The sequence below is a fragment of the Quercus suber genome, unplaced genomic scaffold (genome assembly GCF_002906115.3).
Source record: "Quercus suber isolate HL8 unplaced genomic scaffold, Cork oak 2.0 scaffold_561, whole genome shotgun sequence".
NCBI classification, from domain to species: Eukaryota; Viridiplantae; Streptophyta; class Magnoliopsida; order Fagales; family Fagaceae; genus Quercus; species Quercus suber.
Window position 1 is genome coordinate 446,107 of NW_027070006.1, and position 17,345 is coordinate 463,451.

Genomic DNA, 17,345 nt, shown 5'->3' on the forward strand with positions numbered 1-17,345 from the left:
AAACAAGATAAACATGCAATAAAATATTCCCTCCTAAATGCAGGGACAATTGATAAAATAAATGAAAGTGTGTGAATTTTTTTTTTTAATAAAAATTTAAATGCACATCCTAGATGAAACATCTACATGATGTACATGAATATTGCACAAATATTACCAAAAATAAATATTAATATCAAACCTGAAAATTAATAATATAACTTACATTCCATTATTTTACGTGAATTTTATCATTTTCATGTATTTAAAATACACGAGCCTATTTACATGTCATGCTAATGATAGGAAATCAAAGGATTTATTTTTTTTGATTTTTATTATTTCATGTGATACAAGATTTTTTTTTTTTTTTTAAACATGTTGTAATTAATTAAATGATGCTTGGATAGAGTTATTTCATGTGAGAAAACTCAATATTATGATAGATCTACATCTTATCATTACCTTATAAACATAGATCTATAGATCTAACATGTTAACATATTTTACATGGTTTTCAAAAACAAAAAAATAAATAAATAAATAAATAAAAAAAACACAACACACGCCCATTTTACATGGCATGATCTATCATTCTAATGCATGTAATCATATGTCGATGTGATGTATGAACATGTAATGGTTGATGGTAATATAAATAGAATAGAATAGTAAATCTACCAACATTCTAAAGAGAAAAGCATGATAAATGAAATAACGTGTTTATCATCATTTTATTTCATGAAATAAGCAAATTTTTTTGTATTTTTCAGATTTCATGAAACTAAAAGCATGTTGAATCCACACATAACAAATAAATTCAAATTAAAAAAGATCTAATCAACTAAAGGTAAAAATTGTTAGTTGCATGCACTCTCATTCACATAAATGTGATGTATGAACTCCAAGATCTCACAACCATGGACTCGATCGCCATATTCTCCTCCTTCCTTCCTTGAACTTCTTCAATAACAGTGCTCCTTCCTTCTCTTTATGGACTCTAACTCTTCTTAAGACTATGATGGACTAAGTGCGGTTTGGTTAGGTGCTTCCAATCCATTGATGATGATGATTGATCAATCTACCTAGAAGGGCTTGAATTTGTGTGTTATAATGATGGGATTGAGGAATCAAGAAAGATTTTTATGGTGCTTATTGTACCTTTTAATGGTCTAGACACAAATAAGATGGTGAAATTTCGTATTTCTTAGTGATAGGTAGGGTTTTCTTAACAATAGATTTTTTTTTTTTTTTTTTTTTTGAAAGTCTTAACAATAGAACTTTAAAGTTGAGTGGTAGATGGAAAATCTTGAACCTTATTCACTTCAAAGGCCTCCCATAGTTATAGAAAAGTGTTTTTCTAGTATTTTTAAGACTTAGGGAGTCATGCATTCACAAATAAAACCTTTCCTTTATCCTTATATATGAAAATTTAAATAATAAATAAATAAATAAATATATATATATATATATAAACAAAATCAAATTGAAAGTTAAAAAATTTTGGAAACATGAATCTTAAGTGCTAATCAACACTCAGATTGCCCAATCAGCACTCTAATTGCAACAAGAGTGCCAACCAACCTTGTGGGTCTCACTTTTCAGGTTTTATATTTCCGATTTGATTATGAATCCTACTATTTTTAAAAGATAAACAAGAGTTTTAAGCTTAATTTGTTTTGAAAATGTTGTGAACGTACTAATTCTCTTCTTGATTAGGTTATTTGGAATTAAAAGTATTCTTTAAATTATCAAGATAATTACATTACCGAACAAGATAAAATAATTATTTTAAATAGTTCAAAAACTACACTTAATTTTTTTTTTTAAGGATTTTATTGTGTTTGCATATCTGTAGTTATTCATAACTTGGACTAATAGGGATTAATATTGTAGCTATATCTTAATTAATGTCTTACATGACCAATTGAAATTAATTAAGATGTTTCCTATAACCATTGCACACCCTTGGTGCAATGTCACTCTACAATTATAAGCGTTTGTGAGGTGTGGGAAGTAAGGGCCGAGGTTCAAGTTTCTAAGAGAAAATTTCACACATATACACTTAAATTAGGTTAGAGTAGAAATTCTATCTTGTATCAAAAAATAAATAAATTAAGACGTTCCTATACATGCATGTCTATGGTAAGATCATCTCTTAACCAATGAAAATTGCATTTTCATATTCATTTATCAAAACACTATTTTTAGACTTAGTGAAGAGCATTTTTCCCTTAATTCAATAATGAACTCATGTGATGTGAATTTTGATGCTAGGCCAATTACAAAGTTTTATACCCATGTGAAATTGCCAATTTTCTAAAAACTGAAATTTGATGGGCAAAATCGGTTGTCCACACGATGTTATTTTAGTCCTTTTATACGCTTAGTGGTATTTCAGTCATTTTGGAGGATTTGAGTGTATTTTGATACTTTTTGAATATTTTAGGATATTTTTATTATTTTAGAGGTATCTAAGGTATTTTGGTTATTTTAAAGCTCCAGAGTATTTTTGTAATTCGAGAGGTTTTAAGGGTATTATAGTCATTTTGAAGGTTTTAGTGATTGGAGACTCTGAAGATATTTCAAGGATATTTCAGTTATTTTTTAGAGGTATGTTCTTTTGAGCTTAAAACATTTTTCAACCCTAATTAGGGTGTTTATATATCCTAGTCAATGGAAAATGATTTTGATTTAATTAATTTTTTTAGCTGCTCCCAAAATCTAAGAATGAGGAAAATATTTTCAATGAAATGTTTAGCACAGATATGGAAGGGATTTCCAATTTTCCATTGGGCTCGTTTTCCATTGACTTATTTTTCTTCGTACCAAGCATCAAAGAATATGAAATATATTTTTTTCGAAACAAACTGATGGTTAGTTTAGACTTTAGATGCCTTTAGTATTATATTGAAAAATACTTAAAAATTATCATATATCCTTATAAAAAAGAATATAAAAATTGTGTCAATAATTAGTAGCAAGTATAATATTTTTTTTTGTTTCGTTCAAAGTTTCCTCTTCAATTTTTCCTTTAATCGAAAGAAAAGCTTTCTTCTGTAACTTCTCTATTGTGAAAAGGGATCCCAAATTTGGGGTCTTTTTGAAGTTTTCAATAATAACCCCATTATAAATCTATACCAATCATTTGGTACAACTTATTTTTTTTCATTATTTTTTTAAAGGATTGTTAAAAATAAAAATAAATAAATAAATGTTCATAGAAAAAGTTGAGGTTTAAAATAAGTGAGATTTCAAAAGTGGATACTAGAAAGTTAAAAACTATTTCTAAAGGAAAAAAAAAATGAGGACATATATATAAATAGCAATTTTAACTTATCTAGTATTCAAATAAATAATTTATAAACTCTTAATTCAACACACCAGCACTTGACTTTCAACACATGTTCCCTACTACCTGATGATGCACAAAATCATTGGTGATTGATTGCCGTTGATCGCACCAATGAATACCTAAAGATTGAGAAACAATGACCAAACAGAAGGCACCAGTGTGGTATCGGCCAAAGACCCTCCGAAGATTAAGTTAGTAAATGAGAAATCTCTAAGAACTTTATAGTGAGAGAGCTAGGAATTTTCAATGTACTTGGAAAAAAATGAGGTCTGATACTTAAATAATGGTGAACAGGGAATTAAGATCACTTAGGTATAGGATCTTTCCTTATAGAGAAGATCTGAAATTAGAGTTTCCGAAATTTTAGAGTGTCTTTCCATATGAAGAAAATATGGGTGTGTAGTAGGGTCTTTAGACGTAATGCGCAAGATATTTCCATGTGAAGTATTATTCGTGGAGATTACATAAAGAATAGTGGGACCCATTACCTTTGTCTATCGGCCTAGCCATTCTTCCATTTATATGTAGGTAAGGAGACGAGGACCCAGTGTTCCGTTAGTTTCCACCCGTCGGGCTTCTTCCCGTCCACTACCGTGAGGGATCCGAAGGACACCGCTTGGCGACGGACACATGGTTATTAGAAGTATTCATATCCATATCCGCCTGGACGACGTGGATGGAACTGTTAGCTCCTAATGTCACTTTGGCTAGAGAGAGTCTTGGGTCCGTCGAGATTGCTTAGGACGGATGAGCAACAAATTTTTCTGTTGGACGAAAATACCCTTATAACTACCAAATAGATATTTTAAACTTTCTTTCATCATTTCGTCATTTTTAGTTCCACATATATTCACTCTTTTTTTTTTTTTAAGAAGGAGAGAGGACTCGTTGGCTATCATATTAAATTTTCGATAAGGGATGAACATCAATCAAAATCCAAGCCCCTTTTTGGCTAAAATTCAATTTCGTCCCTTGACGTTTACTTCAATTGTCAAAGTAGGCATTTTAATTTAATTTTTGTCAATTTAAGCTCTCACTTTGTCAAAATGAATCAATCTTTTCATCTAAATTGATTTGCCAATTTAATAGATCTTGTTGTTTAAAAGTATTATTTAAACAGTTTCGTTGGCTAACGGAGTTGGATATAAGGAACAAATTGACTCATTTTGACTAAGGGAAAGACTAACCATTTTGACTAAGGGAAAGACTAAGTGCCGGTTTGGATAGCACTTCTTCTCACTTAATGTGGCGTTGCATTTTCCTATTTCACGTTTTGGTACTTTTTTTTTTTTTTTCCAACGCATGAACAATAAAATCACTATGCAGAGACATTTATCACTGTTCATGTACTGTAGTGTACTGTTTATGCACCGTAGCAGCACTGTTTATGTATTAAAAAATATTAAAAATGGGTCTCATAGTATTATTTACCCATTTAAAAATTATTTTGTTACAGTGTTTTCAGGAACAATCAGTTTTCAGCAACAATAAGTTGTATCCAAACAGACCCTAAATCAACAATAATTAAATTTTAAAGATTAATTAGAAAATTGAAATAAAAGTTAATTGACTAAATTGAATTTTAGCCTAAAGAATATATACCGACAAGTATTCAACAATTTCATTTTGTACCCAAAGAAAAAATAAAAAATAAAAAATAAAAACACCGACATTTTCCACTTTATTCATGGACAAATAATGCTTTTTCATATTCTACATGAAGCGGTCTGGGTTAACTCAATACATCGTGCCATGTCTAGTAAGCACTATACCCAAACTTTGCCCTTAGGAGTGAGGGGAAAGGAAGAGAAGTCTAATTATAATCGATTTGAAGTCGTGGGACCAAAAATGAGTGGTGGACGTATTTGGGTCCTTTGTCTTGTGGAGGACTTTAAGTCAAGTGCACATAGGACTGGACCATCCTTTGAGAGTGGTCCAATATACCCACAGGGACAATTTCGGTATATTATATATCTATCACACACATAGGCACAATTGCCTGTCAAATGGGTCCATAGCAAGAATATGGATAAACTATTAATAGTTTAGGATTTAACCCATGCATATGGATAATCTCTCTCTCTCTCTCTCAAAAACATGCACGTGGATGAGGACCATAATGTGAAAAAACAAGTTTCCAAATGGACCAAACATGACCTCTGTATAGGGCCAAGTTAGGAAACAGCTTGTCCTAATTGCTATGTGAGAACATAAGTAATAAGTTACACCAAAAGAGGGTTGCTCAAAGAATCGCCCCACCCCCAAGAAAGAGGTCACTCTTCCATTCAAAATTTGTCCATTTCGTCTATTTTATTCTCTAAAATATAAATTAGATTTTACAAATCTAAAAATATACACTGTTATTTCCATTTTAAATCTTTTTTATTTTGTCTATATTATAGTTTAAATTAAATTTTAAGAATTTAAAAGTATATACTATCATGCTATCTAAAATTTTAAATAATGTGCCAATAAACGGAATTCAAATGAAAAGGATCCTTCCCGTGTGATTTGACTAGGCTTGATTGCACCCAAAAAGTTGGGTTAGCACGAATTGAATTAGGTATCAAGAGATCAATTAGGTATCAAGAGATTTTTCAGCCCAATTAAACACTCACATTGAAAAATCTCTAATCCAACCAAATCCCATAATAGCTTTAAAAACCTACCAAATCCATAAAGATGGATATGGATTGGATTGTCAAATTTAGGCTATTTTGTCGAATTTATTTTATTTTTCTCAAAATGTTTTCATTCAACAAATGATTAAAACTTACATAATTTGACTTTAATATTCCAATTTCATCCAACTAAATTTTAAAATAATTGAACTAAAAAATTTACATTTTGTTCCAAAATCCAAAATAAATCAAACTACTAATAAACTCAAGAAAAGATATATTTTTCAAACTATTAATAATGTGTGTAGGGTCGAGTTACTCGGTTTTAAAATTTTGTTAACCCAATCCAAACTTCAAAAGATATTAAAACCTTTACGATCCCATCAATCCACAAAAAACCAACTCAAGAAGATTGGACCAACTCAACCCATCCAGATAATTTCAACTGCCATTCAATAAGCACATACTTAAATCGTTCAAAAAAAAGAAAATAAAGAAAGAGTGTTTTCAATTGGATGTAAAAATTTTATTTTCACCTACCAAACCCTGACCCTTATTACCTCTCTCTCTCCCCCACTAACAGATCCATCACCACCAACTCATTGAGCAAGGCAACCTGATCTCCGACTACGAAATCAAAGTGAGTTTAGAACAATATCAACCGATCAATCTGTCACTGTCCAGCGAGAAAGTTCCCAACTCACGGAGTCGGTTCAAGTGGAGGATTGATTGATAAAAACCCGAACCAACTCGAGTCATTAACACCCCTAATTAAAATCTTTCATTTCATGTACTTGCAAACCAATCCTACAACAATCTTATCTTGTCAGACATGAATATTACACTATTACAAAACTTGCCATGATTCCTATATCCCAATGGAAAGATTGAAGATAAACATATTTTCCAATGAACTCATATTTGACCATTTTCTCAAAACTAAAAACTAAGACGGCTAAATTTAAAAAGCCAAAGCAAAACCAATATACATTTTGCAGACATAAGTTATCGATACCTAAAGTTCCCCAAACTAATTCACAACAGGGGGAAGTATGGACAGGAACAACAAAAATGATACCAAATGAGAATAAAGGAAGAACAAAATGGAAGTCAGTGAGTTGCTGTTAAAATTCTCGTCGCTATAAATCCCAACCGTCCTTCCTCCCATCAAATTCCCACTTATGGCCAGCCAAACTACCATACATCTCCGAAAATTTCAAAAGACAGTTGCTTCTTACCCGGTAATGCACTTTTGTGTTCCGGCTGATTGCTGCACCAGACAACTTTGATGTATCTATTGCCCATGCTGGTCTTACATATTCTACAGTCTTAGATGAGCTTGCATTGGCATACAAGTAATTTAGTAGCACATCCTCACAGTTGAAATACCTATCCACCAGTTCCCTGGCTTGCTCCGCTTCCTCACTCCAGTATCTCCTGAAAGCTACTTGACTATCAATGAAAGCTGCCCCAGTAAGAATCATGTTATACCCTTTTTGTCTTCGGGCATATTTCTCACCCCTATACTTCAATGGGCTTCCATCAATAAGCCGGGGGTAGAACCCAACAATACGATCTGGGTGCTGACGCCATACCCTAAAACCCCGCTCAATATCATCACAAGTCATCATAATGTCATCGTCAAGCTCAAGAACAGCACGGGTTTTTATCTTGGGATCTATTTTGAACCGATTATTCAACGAGTTTTCTTTCTCTACTCTGATCCTAACTGGCACTGCTGAGTCTAGATCACTCAATTCGGGAGGTATCCCCTTGTTCCACACCACAACAATTTCTCGCACTGAAGAACACCTTGAGTAATGCTTCACATACATCTTCAGATTCCAAAGTCTGGCGTCATATGTCATTGTTAATAACGTGAACTGCGAGTAGTGACCTTTCCACAAGTAAGCTTCTTCAGCACCGTTGCCCCCAAAAATATATTTAACCCCTGTGCACATTAGTGCAACTCCAACTACAAATATTATTACGATAACCAGTTTTCCAGTATAGGTATTAGGTTTTATCCATCCTCGGAGAAATGAAGGTACTCTATTTAAGCGACTGCAAAACCGTCTCACTTTCAAAGAAAACTGATTTGATCTTTCCCAAGCCAAGAAAGCATCGCTTCTCTTTCCCGAGTTGTGAATGCACCAGTTCAGGGGGATAATGCACTTCACAGCACCAAGTAGCACACCAAGCAGTAGAACAAGTACAGCAACAACTGCAACTGAAGCACAACCAAGAATAAATCGCTGGACCGGATCTCCTGAAGGTACGCGGTCCCCATCCATAACTGCAATCCACTCCCCAGAACTTAGCTGCTGCACATCAAGATGATGATAGCGACCACCATTCCAAGAATTGCGGCCTTTATTAGGCTCTATTAAGTCTAAGGGCAAGGGCACTTCAACTTCTTTATATTCATTTTCTGTAAGAACTTCTACCTTGAAGATGCGCACTGCTCTCCCATATGTTTCACCACAGTCTTGACCAATTCGATAAAGGTTTCCATCGTAGAAAAATGGTCTCCCTCCATTTCGAGCCCCCAAGCTCTTGTCAACATTATAGATAGGGTTCTTCTTGTGTGGTTTCCAAGGACCAAGAGGAGAGCTGCCATACCAGATCTCCAGCTGTCCATTCTTGCTGGCACCAAAACCACTGTGATCTGAACCAAAAAGCCAATACTTCCCATCAAAATTAATGATTAAGGCATCAACAAGGGGCTTCTTCAGGATGACCTTCTCCAGTGTCCATTGCAAAGGAAAATTGAGTGCGCGGTAAAGACGAAGTTCCCCTCTTTTACTGCTCTCAGGCATCATATAAATCTGTGGGAAAAAATAAAGAATGAAGCAATGAAATCAATGTAAAAATCCTTAACCGAAATCTTTGGGTCAGGGAACTATTAGATCTGCATTTATAACCCCCATACAAGAGGCTGTAACTGTAAGCATTAGACTTCACATGTGAGGCATTGATGCCTAACATTTGATAGCCAATTCTGAAGAATTTTCTGGCCCCAAATGATAATTACTGGACCTTGAGCATGTGACTTTTAAACTATCTAAAGGACTTCCAAAGCACCCATCTAGTGTTTTTGGATAATCAGATTTTAAAGGAATTTGAAAAGTTAATGTGAAGCTTATTTAATTAGTCCATATTTTAGCCCGCAGGTGGTGCACAACAATGTTATAAGGTTGTTTAAGTAATTATTTGATGTGTATATATGAGTGTGCATAGAAGACAGTGAAATCTTACTTGGCCAAGGTAATTGAAGACATATGGATAAGACAGATGCCAGTCCTCATTCAAGGCAATGCCCAATTGTTGCCATGTTGCTCCCTTATCAGTACTTTTTGAGACTCCAATGTCTCCTTGCATAGTCATTGGATTCTTAGTTTCATAGAAGAGGTAGAGCGCATCTCCCTGAAACATGATGCCAGAATAATTGAACATGACATTTTAAGTTAATTTCACTAAAAACAACAAAGAAATTCACATCCTAGAATAACTCGAGCAAAATATTCAAAATCAACATGCATTAAAATATATACAAGCATAAAGATTTGCAGAGAAAGAGAAAAGAGAAGTATGATAACTCTAGTAGCAGTCTCCGAATCAACTGGGAGAACACTCTTGTAACTTCTTCACAAAAAATTAATGCATCTGCTCTATTCGAGTTTAGTGTGACACAAGAGAGACATCACATAATGGTTTTTCAAATACATTTTTTTTGGATAAGTATCAAATACATTTTTATTATGGTGATAAAGGCCTGATAACTGCAAATATTCCAAGCAACTATTATGGCCAAAAAAGCCTAACAACAATGATGTTCTTAAGTAAGAGGGGGGGAAATCACTATTTGAACATCTAAAACAAAAAATGTTATATCAAATAAGTCCATACACAGCCCCCAAAAAATGCATATTTTTCTTATACATGTATGTATAACAAAACAAGCATTTTATTTTCAAACACTAATCCCAACTTACTTGGGCTTTCTTTCTCCCCCTAAGTCTAAAGGGAACAAAGTATGATCTAAACTTAGAGCTGGTATCAATATAACCTTATAAAACTAACAATCTATTTAAAAAATTATGAACGCCAATTAGAATATTCATAAGAATAAGAAAGAGAAATAGCTTAATGACAAATAAGTTTATACCTTTGGGTATTATTATTTTAATGTAACAATTACACCATTTCAATTTCCAAAACTGTTTAGTAGTTTCTTCATTCAGTGTATGACTCATGAAATATACAAAAACTCAGGGTTGCCACTTATTTAAAGTTCAGATTCATCTTTTAAAAGCTACTAGAAAGTTTTTGGAGTATTTAAAATTGCAAGTTTCTAACATGTAAGAAAAGAATTTATTCATTGTCAATTCTTTAAGTGAGCTGCACTTTTACTATTAAAAAAAAAAAAAAAAAAAAAGCAAGTTGTACATAAAAAAATAAAAAATAAAAAATAAAAATTCTTTAAGTGAGCTGCACTTTTACTATTAAAAAAAAAAAAAAAAAAAAAGCAAGTTGTACATAAAAAAATAAAAAATAAAAAATAAAAAATCAATTGTCCTTTCATCCGCCCTCAATCTGTTATTAAGACAAGCAAAAAGATCCCATTAAATATCGAAATTCTATTTTATTGAGTCTTTCAAAAGGATGTAGTGTCCAAAAAAAAGTAATCAGTTGTCCTTTTATCCACTCTCCATCAAAAGCCATTTACTCAAGAGAGCTTTTGGCTTTTTCCTTTTGGATAGTTAATTAGGGGAAAGGGGCTGTTGGGGTTCAAACCCCAGTGCCCAAGCACCACAAGAGGTGCTGGAACCACCGCAGTATCCCTCGAACCCCTCTCCATAGCTACTTACAGAAAACAGAAGCGGGGGGTTGGGGGGGAAGATTTTGCTAAATTAAAAAAAAAATATATATATATATATTCTCCATGTTTGGGCACTGTTAGATTACATTATCTTCATATATTCTCCATGCTTGCAAAATTTCAAGGTGATCAAAGATTAATACCCATGTCATCAATCAATTATTTAAATTCAAGTTTTTGTAGTTTAAAATAATGCATAAAAATGAGTTTATGGATCGAATGATAAATAACATCCAATTGACATAACAATTGGCATAAATGTTAAGAACATATAGAACATGTAATTCAATGATGGGATTTTCAAAATATGAATTCTATAACAAGTTACTGGGTGATGTAACATTACTTAGAGTTACACCTGATGTAACTCTAAGTAATGTTCTCCAAAGCACAACCATACATATATATTTGGCTATTCTTTCAAAAGAATAAAGGTTCTCCAAAGTACAACCATACTAGAACTTAACTTAATTTTGTTATCTAAAGCCTAATTATTTGTAAAGAACCCATTCCAAGCACAACTGTCTTGCATGGCAGCCTGCCAGAGGGAAAGGGACAACATTGTGTTCTCCATGTATTTGATTTTTGACCATACAAGAGAATCCTAAATCAAAATAATTATTTAACTTGGTCAATATTAAGCAGGAAAGAAAGAAAGGTTGATTTTTTTGAAAAAAATAAAAAAACGAAAAGTAAAAGAAACGTTTTGGTCATGCTTTATGTCAGCAGCATGGACCACAAAATTACTTAGATGGACTCCCAAAATAAATGAACAGACTTTTATTATCGGATTGCTTAATTTTGAATGCAGAGTCAAAAAAAAACACCTCATGAACTGTAAAGGTAGTTTCAGGTAGGTAGTTTCAGGCCAAAGAATTTATTTGGCTTCAACATTATCTGTATGAACCATCTAGATTGTCCGAGAATGCCTCATAAAGTATGACTTAGAGATATGAATTTTCTTCACCAATACTCTAATTTGGGTCATACAGTTCACTCTTCTTCCAGAAGGTTAATTTTAGGTTCTTAATCTAATAAATTACACATGTTATTATGGTGCCTCTATTATGGAATTTAAATTGGCTACATGATGTTGGCATGACCTACATACCATCTTTGGTAGAGTATGTTTTCCCCCCCTAGTATATAAGACACATTCAGAGGAACATAACAGTGATTTATTTAACCATCTTGAGTGAATCAAAATATCTCTTTTAAACATTTACGAACAATATTCCTCAACGAACTGCTTTTTTGCACATGCTACCAATACCCCTTTCCATTGCCCACTACCCATTTCTGCATATGTTTTATTCCTTCTGTGACAAGTTGAACATTTCATTTTCCATAATCAGGAAAAGTTTCAGTTGAGTCATCCATTTTATATGGAAATTGGCAACACAACATCCATCTATTTCAAACCATTTGAAGATGCTTAGTGATTTTAATGCAAAATCCACCAAATATAGACAAAATAACCAAACAAGAATGATAAGCATAAGAATAGCAGAAAATAACAACAAATCCATCAATTTTTTCTCCTCAGAAAAATAGATAAAAACTTAAATATACACAACACTAGAAAAGTTCATACAAAAGAGAGGCACTGTAATTTTTTTTCTATGAAAAAAAGAAATATTTACAAGAAGACTCTTATACTCACAATTATTGATTTCAAATTAAAGAGGCCTCAGCTGGGTAAATCACACATCATGTTATTCCCTTTCTCCCTCTGGAAATTTTTTTGAATTATTTTCTCATCATTTTATCTTGTTTCGGTGGACCCAAGAATAACAAAACATCACAAATCCCTTATCAAAAAAACAAAACATCACAACTCCAAAAATTTTACAAAACTAAGTCCTAGTCAACCTTCAGTTGAAGAAAGTCTCAGAATCTACCAACCGAGCCGCAACCTTTTGGCTTCAAAAATTTTAAGAGAAAACAAAAACGCAGATATCATGTGAACCACTACACAAATACTGAAAATCTTTCACCACGAAGAGCAACTGTTACCCTGCTTTTCATAACAAAGCCCCGTGAACTTCACCAAACTTTCAAATTGTAAGATAAGAACAAAAACATCTGACAGAATAACCTAATAATAAATTCCTCTCGTCAATTAAGAAAAGCAAATTACCTATTAACAGGGACCACATATCACAAGCTAATATGAATTAAAATAGAACAACAACAAACAAAACCATATTCTCAAAATTTTGGGATCAATTATGAATCCTCGATAAGGCCGGCCATATGGTTGGACAAACTTCTTTACTACTTGAATTCAAATAGTAAAACTTCAAAAAATCACATCAACGTAAGAGAGAAAGAACCGTGACATATTCTGTTAAGAACGCACACAAGAATTCAACAACTTAAAATTCTAGAATTTGTTTCTGTACCCTTCACTAGCCCTTAAATACTAAACAAACATTCATCAACTTTGCGTGTTATATTATACAACAACCAATTCATTTACAAAAAAAAACACACAGGAAATAAACAATGCCACCTCAAATAAAAGAACACCAACAACATGGTGATTCAAAATGGAAAAAATAATATAAAATTTCAAAATCACAGAACAGGAAGAAATTGTACCTGTTCATAAAGAAAAGGATCAGCAACAAAATTGCTAGGATAACCAGCATCAGAAACAGAAGCACAAGTCACCACAGGGTTCGCCACTGGCCATGCTGCAACCTCATCCTTCCACACATTCGCCTGCACCCAATTTCAGACCCCACTCTTTAACACAAATTCTGAAATCCAACACTCTCATAATAGTCTCACCCACATCACAAAAATCCCAAAACCCACCAAACGAAATAACCTCAATAACCAAACAGAAATTTGAAAAAGAACTAAAGCCCATCTTTCAACAACAAGAAAAACCACCAAAATTTGATTTTTTTTGTTTTTTTTAAATGAAGAAAAGCAAAAGAGAGAGGCAATGAAGCATCAAAACCCACCAAACGAAGCAAACTCTATAATCAAACACAATTTTTTAACCCATTTCTCAAAAACAAGAAAATCCACCCAAAAAAGAATTTTAGATAAAATTTTGAAAAAGTCAAAAAGATAGGCAATGAAACCCAAAACCCATCAAACAAAATAACATCAAGAATTTAAAAAAAAATAAAAACCCATTTCTAAAATAAGAAAATCCAGCAAATAAATCATCTTTTTTTTATAAAAAAAAAATCAAAAAGAAAAATACAGAGAGGCAAGGCCATGAAACACACAAAAACCCCAAAAAAACCCACCAAACAAAATAAAATCACTAATCAAACATAATTCTCAAAAACAACAAAAACCCATTTCTCAAAATCCACCAAAGAAAGCTCCTTTTTTTTTTCTTTTTCTTTTTTTTTTTTTTTAAAAAGAGAAGAAAAGGATCAGCAACAAAATTGCTAGGATAACCAGCATCAGAAACAGAAGCACAAGTCACCACAGGGTTCGCCACTGGCCATGCTGCAACCTCATCCTTCCACACATTCGCCTGCACCCAATTTCAGACCCCACTTTTTAACACAAATTCTGAAATCCAACACTCTCATAATAGTCTCACCCACATCACAAAAATCCCTAAACCCACCAAACGAAATAACCTCAATAACCAAACAGAATTTTGAAAAAGAACTAAAGCCCATCTTTCAAAAACAAGAAAAACAACCAAAAATTGATTTTTTTTTTTTTTCTAAATGAAGAAAAGCAAAAGAGAGAGGCAAGTGAAACACCAAAACCCACCAAACGAAGCAAACTCTACAATCAAACACAATTTTTTAACCCATTTCTCAAAAACAAGAAAATCCACCCAAAAAAGAATTTTAAATAAAATTTTGAAAAAGTCAAAAAGATAGGCAATGAAACCCAAAACCCATCAAACAAATTAACATCAAAAAATTTAAAAAAAAATAAAAACCCATTTCTAAAATAAGAAAATCCAGCAAATAAATCATCTTTTTTTAAAAAAAATCAAAAAGAAAAATACAGAGAGGCAAGGCCATGAAACACACAAAAACCCCAAAAAAAACCCATCAAACAAAATAAAATCACTACTCAAACATAATTCTCAAAAACAACAAAAACCCATTTCTCAAAATCCACCAAAGAAAGCTCCTTTTTTTTTTCTTTTTCTTTTTCTTTTTTTTTAAAAGAGAGAAAAATATAGGCAAGGAAAGGTACCTTTTCGATGGGTTTGAGAGAGAAGGGAGAGTCACCATAGAAAACACCAACCGACCAAGAACCCTCATTGTCTTGAAGGCAGCCAAGAGACGAACTAGACTCAGACTGAGCCAAGCCATGGACCCCGGGCGTGAAAGCAAGCCAAGCGTAGAGAGTAGCCACCGATCCGTACAGCACAAAACAACCAAAGAAGAAAACAAAGGCAGAGGAGAACAACAAACGAAGGTGCTGGTGTTGGTGGTCTCTACAACGCCACCTACACCAACACCTCAAGCTCATGTCACAGCAGCTGTTGCTACTGCTCGCACCATTCGCACCACCAACACCACCACCACCACCACCACCACTATTTCCGCCTCCTCCGCCGCCCACCGCCGCAACTATCGTCGGACTCAACCCACCCATCTCGCCGCTAGTATATAGCTACAATAATAATCAAAAAGGGATCTATCACTCAGGGTCCTTATGTGGCACCACGTGGCCCCACTGTCCCCTGCATTTTCTCTCTCACACACACAGACACAAACACAAACACACAGAGACAGGAGTCTCTTTGGAATCTCCGAGCCTATAAAAAAAATGTCTATGCTTTATTGCTTTTGCTTTTTTTTTTTTTTTTTTGGGTTTGCTTTTTCTTTTTCTTCTTTTTTTTCTCTCAGAGAGAAAAAAAGGTGACGGAAACGACTTCGAGTTTTGCAGAGAACTATGGGTTTAGGTGTGTGGGTGTGTGTAATTGTGTGAATATATAGGGCAACTATGGCTTAGGTGTTAACTGTTAGTACCAGTAGCAGTTAAGCACTCGGTTTATTTTTATTTTTTTTACTCTCTTTTTTGTTTTTTTTTTTTTTTTGGTTACAAGAGACTGATAACGGTAGCCATTACCATTAGGGCTTTTCTTTTTTTTCTTTTTTCTTTTTAACTATTTTAATATTATTTTTATCAAAAATATAAAAAGTTGTGAAAAACGTTAGTCGCTCTTTATTCGTTTTTAAAACAGTTCTTAAACCAATATCTTTAAAGTATCAGTTAAATTTTTCAAATTTTAAGGTGTATAATAAATTCAGAAAATAATTTATGAATTATTAAATGGACAAAAATACTGTTTTTAAAATAGAGAGTAAATTATATGGAAGTATGTACACATTAGATCTGGAAAATAAATGAAAAATGTTAAAAATATTGTAAGTTTTACTGTATATGAAGTTTACAAACTGATGCAAAAATAATGTAATTAGTGAATTTCAACTACTAATAAATTATTTTTGTAGCAAAATTATAGTGTATCTAACATTACTAAATATAAAATTTGAACTATAAAACGAACTAAAACAATTTCTAAAACCACAAAAATCTTATTTTGGTTGGTAGAAATAAAAAGAGAGATAAACTATTTTACTCCCCTCGTATAACATCCTAGATTTCTCGTGAACCGATAGTATAGTGGATGAAAGTTAAATACTCTGCATTGACAGCACATCCTTTAAATGTATTGTAACAAATTCTACGTTTAAATTGTGTATTAATAATTAGCAAGTGGAGGGAAAAGGAAATAAAAAATAGTTAAGTAAGTTTTGGTTTCTATAAAAAAATAAAAAGTAAGTTTTAGGCTTTAAATGTCGTGACGAGGACTACTAGGAAAAAAAATTGGGAAAGTGATGTGTTGGGAAAGTGGAGATGTAAATAAAATAGGGGTATTTGGGAAATCCGAAATTTCGCAGCAATGGGGAATTGGGGAGTACTCGCGATTATTGGCAGCCAGGTTTGATGTGGAAACGTGGGCCTTGACTTATGGGACGACCAATTGAAGCGTAAGAAGTGACGTTTCCGGCGAGTTCCCCAAGTTTGATGGTGTTTTTTTTTTTTTTTTTTTTTTTTTTTTTCAAACAGTACAATCACAAATTTTTACTATTCCCCTCACATAGGATTGTTTGTTCTTATAATTAAAACAAAAAAAACATATATTCTAACTTTATATAGGAAAATCTCTTTATTTATTTGATACCAGTTACTCACACGCGTTTTGCACTCGCAATGAGGTTTTTTTTTTTTTTTTGTTAGTAAACATTGGACTTAATGGTCTTATTTTATTGCAAAAACAAAAATTATCTTTATTTTTTATATTTTATTTTTATTTTGAGAATTTAATTTATAAGTGAATAAAGTAATTTAAAAATTAATAGGAGAGTAAACCTATTTTTTAGACAATATGTTAGTGGAAATTAGAGTTGTATTTTTACCAGATTGTCCTTTAATTTTGTCATTACATACACATAGAAGTGTAGGGGTATTTTTAAACCAAAAACAAAAAATCTAAATA

At 32.8% G+C, this 17,345-nt stretch overlaps 1 protein-coding gene across 1 annotated transcript; it reads right to left on the bottom strand.

Annotated features, from left to right (window-relative positions):
* Positions 1-6,713: 6,713 nt before the first annotated feature.
* Positions 6,714-15,749, bottom strand: LOC112026628 (glucosamine inositolphosphorylceramide transferase 1). The gene is made up of 4 exons (XM_065764443.1): positions 15,029-15,749; positions 13,442-13,564; positions 9,214-9,381; positions 6,714-8,783 (listed from the first exon to the last, which is right to left on the bottom strand). The coding sequence occupies exons 1-4, from the start codon at positions 15,431-15,433 to the stop codon at positions 7,095-7,097; spliced, it is 2,385 nt and encodes a 794-aa protein (XP_065620515.1). The 5' UTR covers positions 15,434-15,749; the 3' UTR covers positions 6,714-7,094.
* Positions 15,750-17,345: the final 1,596 nt, after the last annotated feature.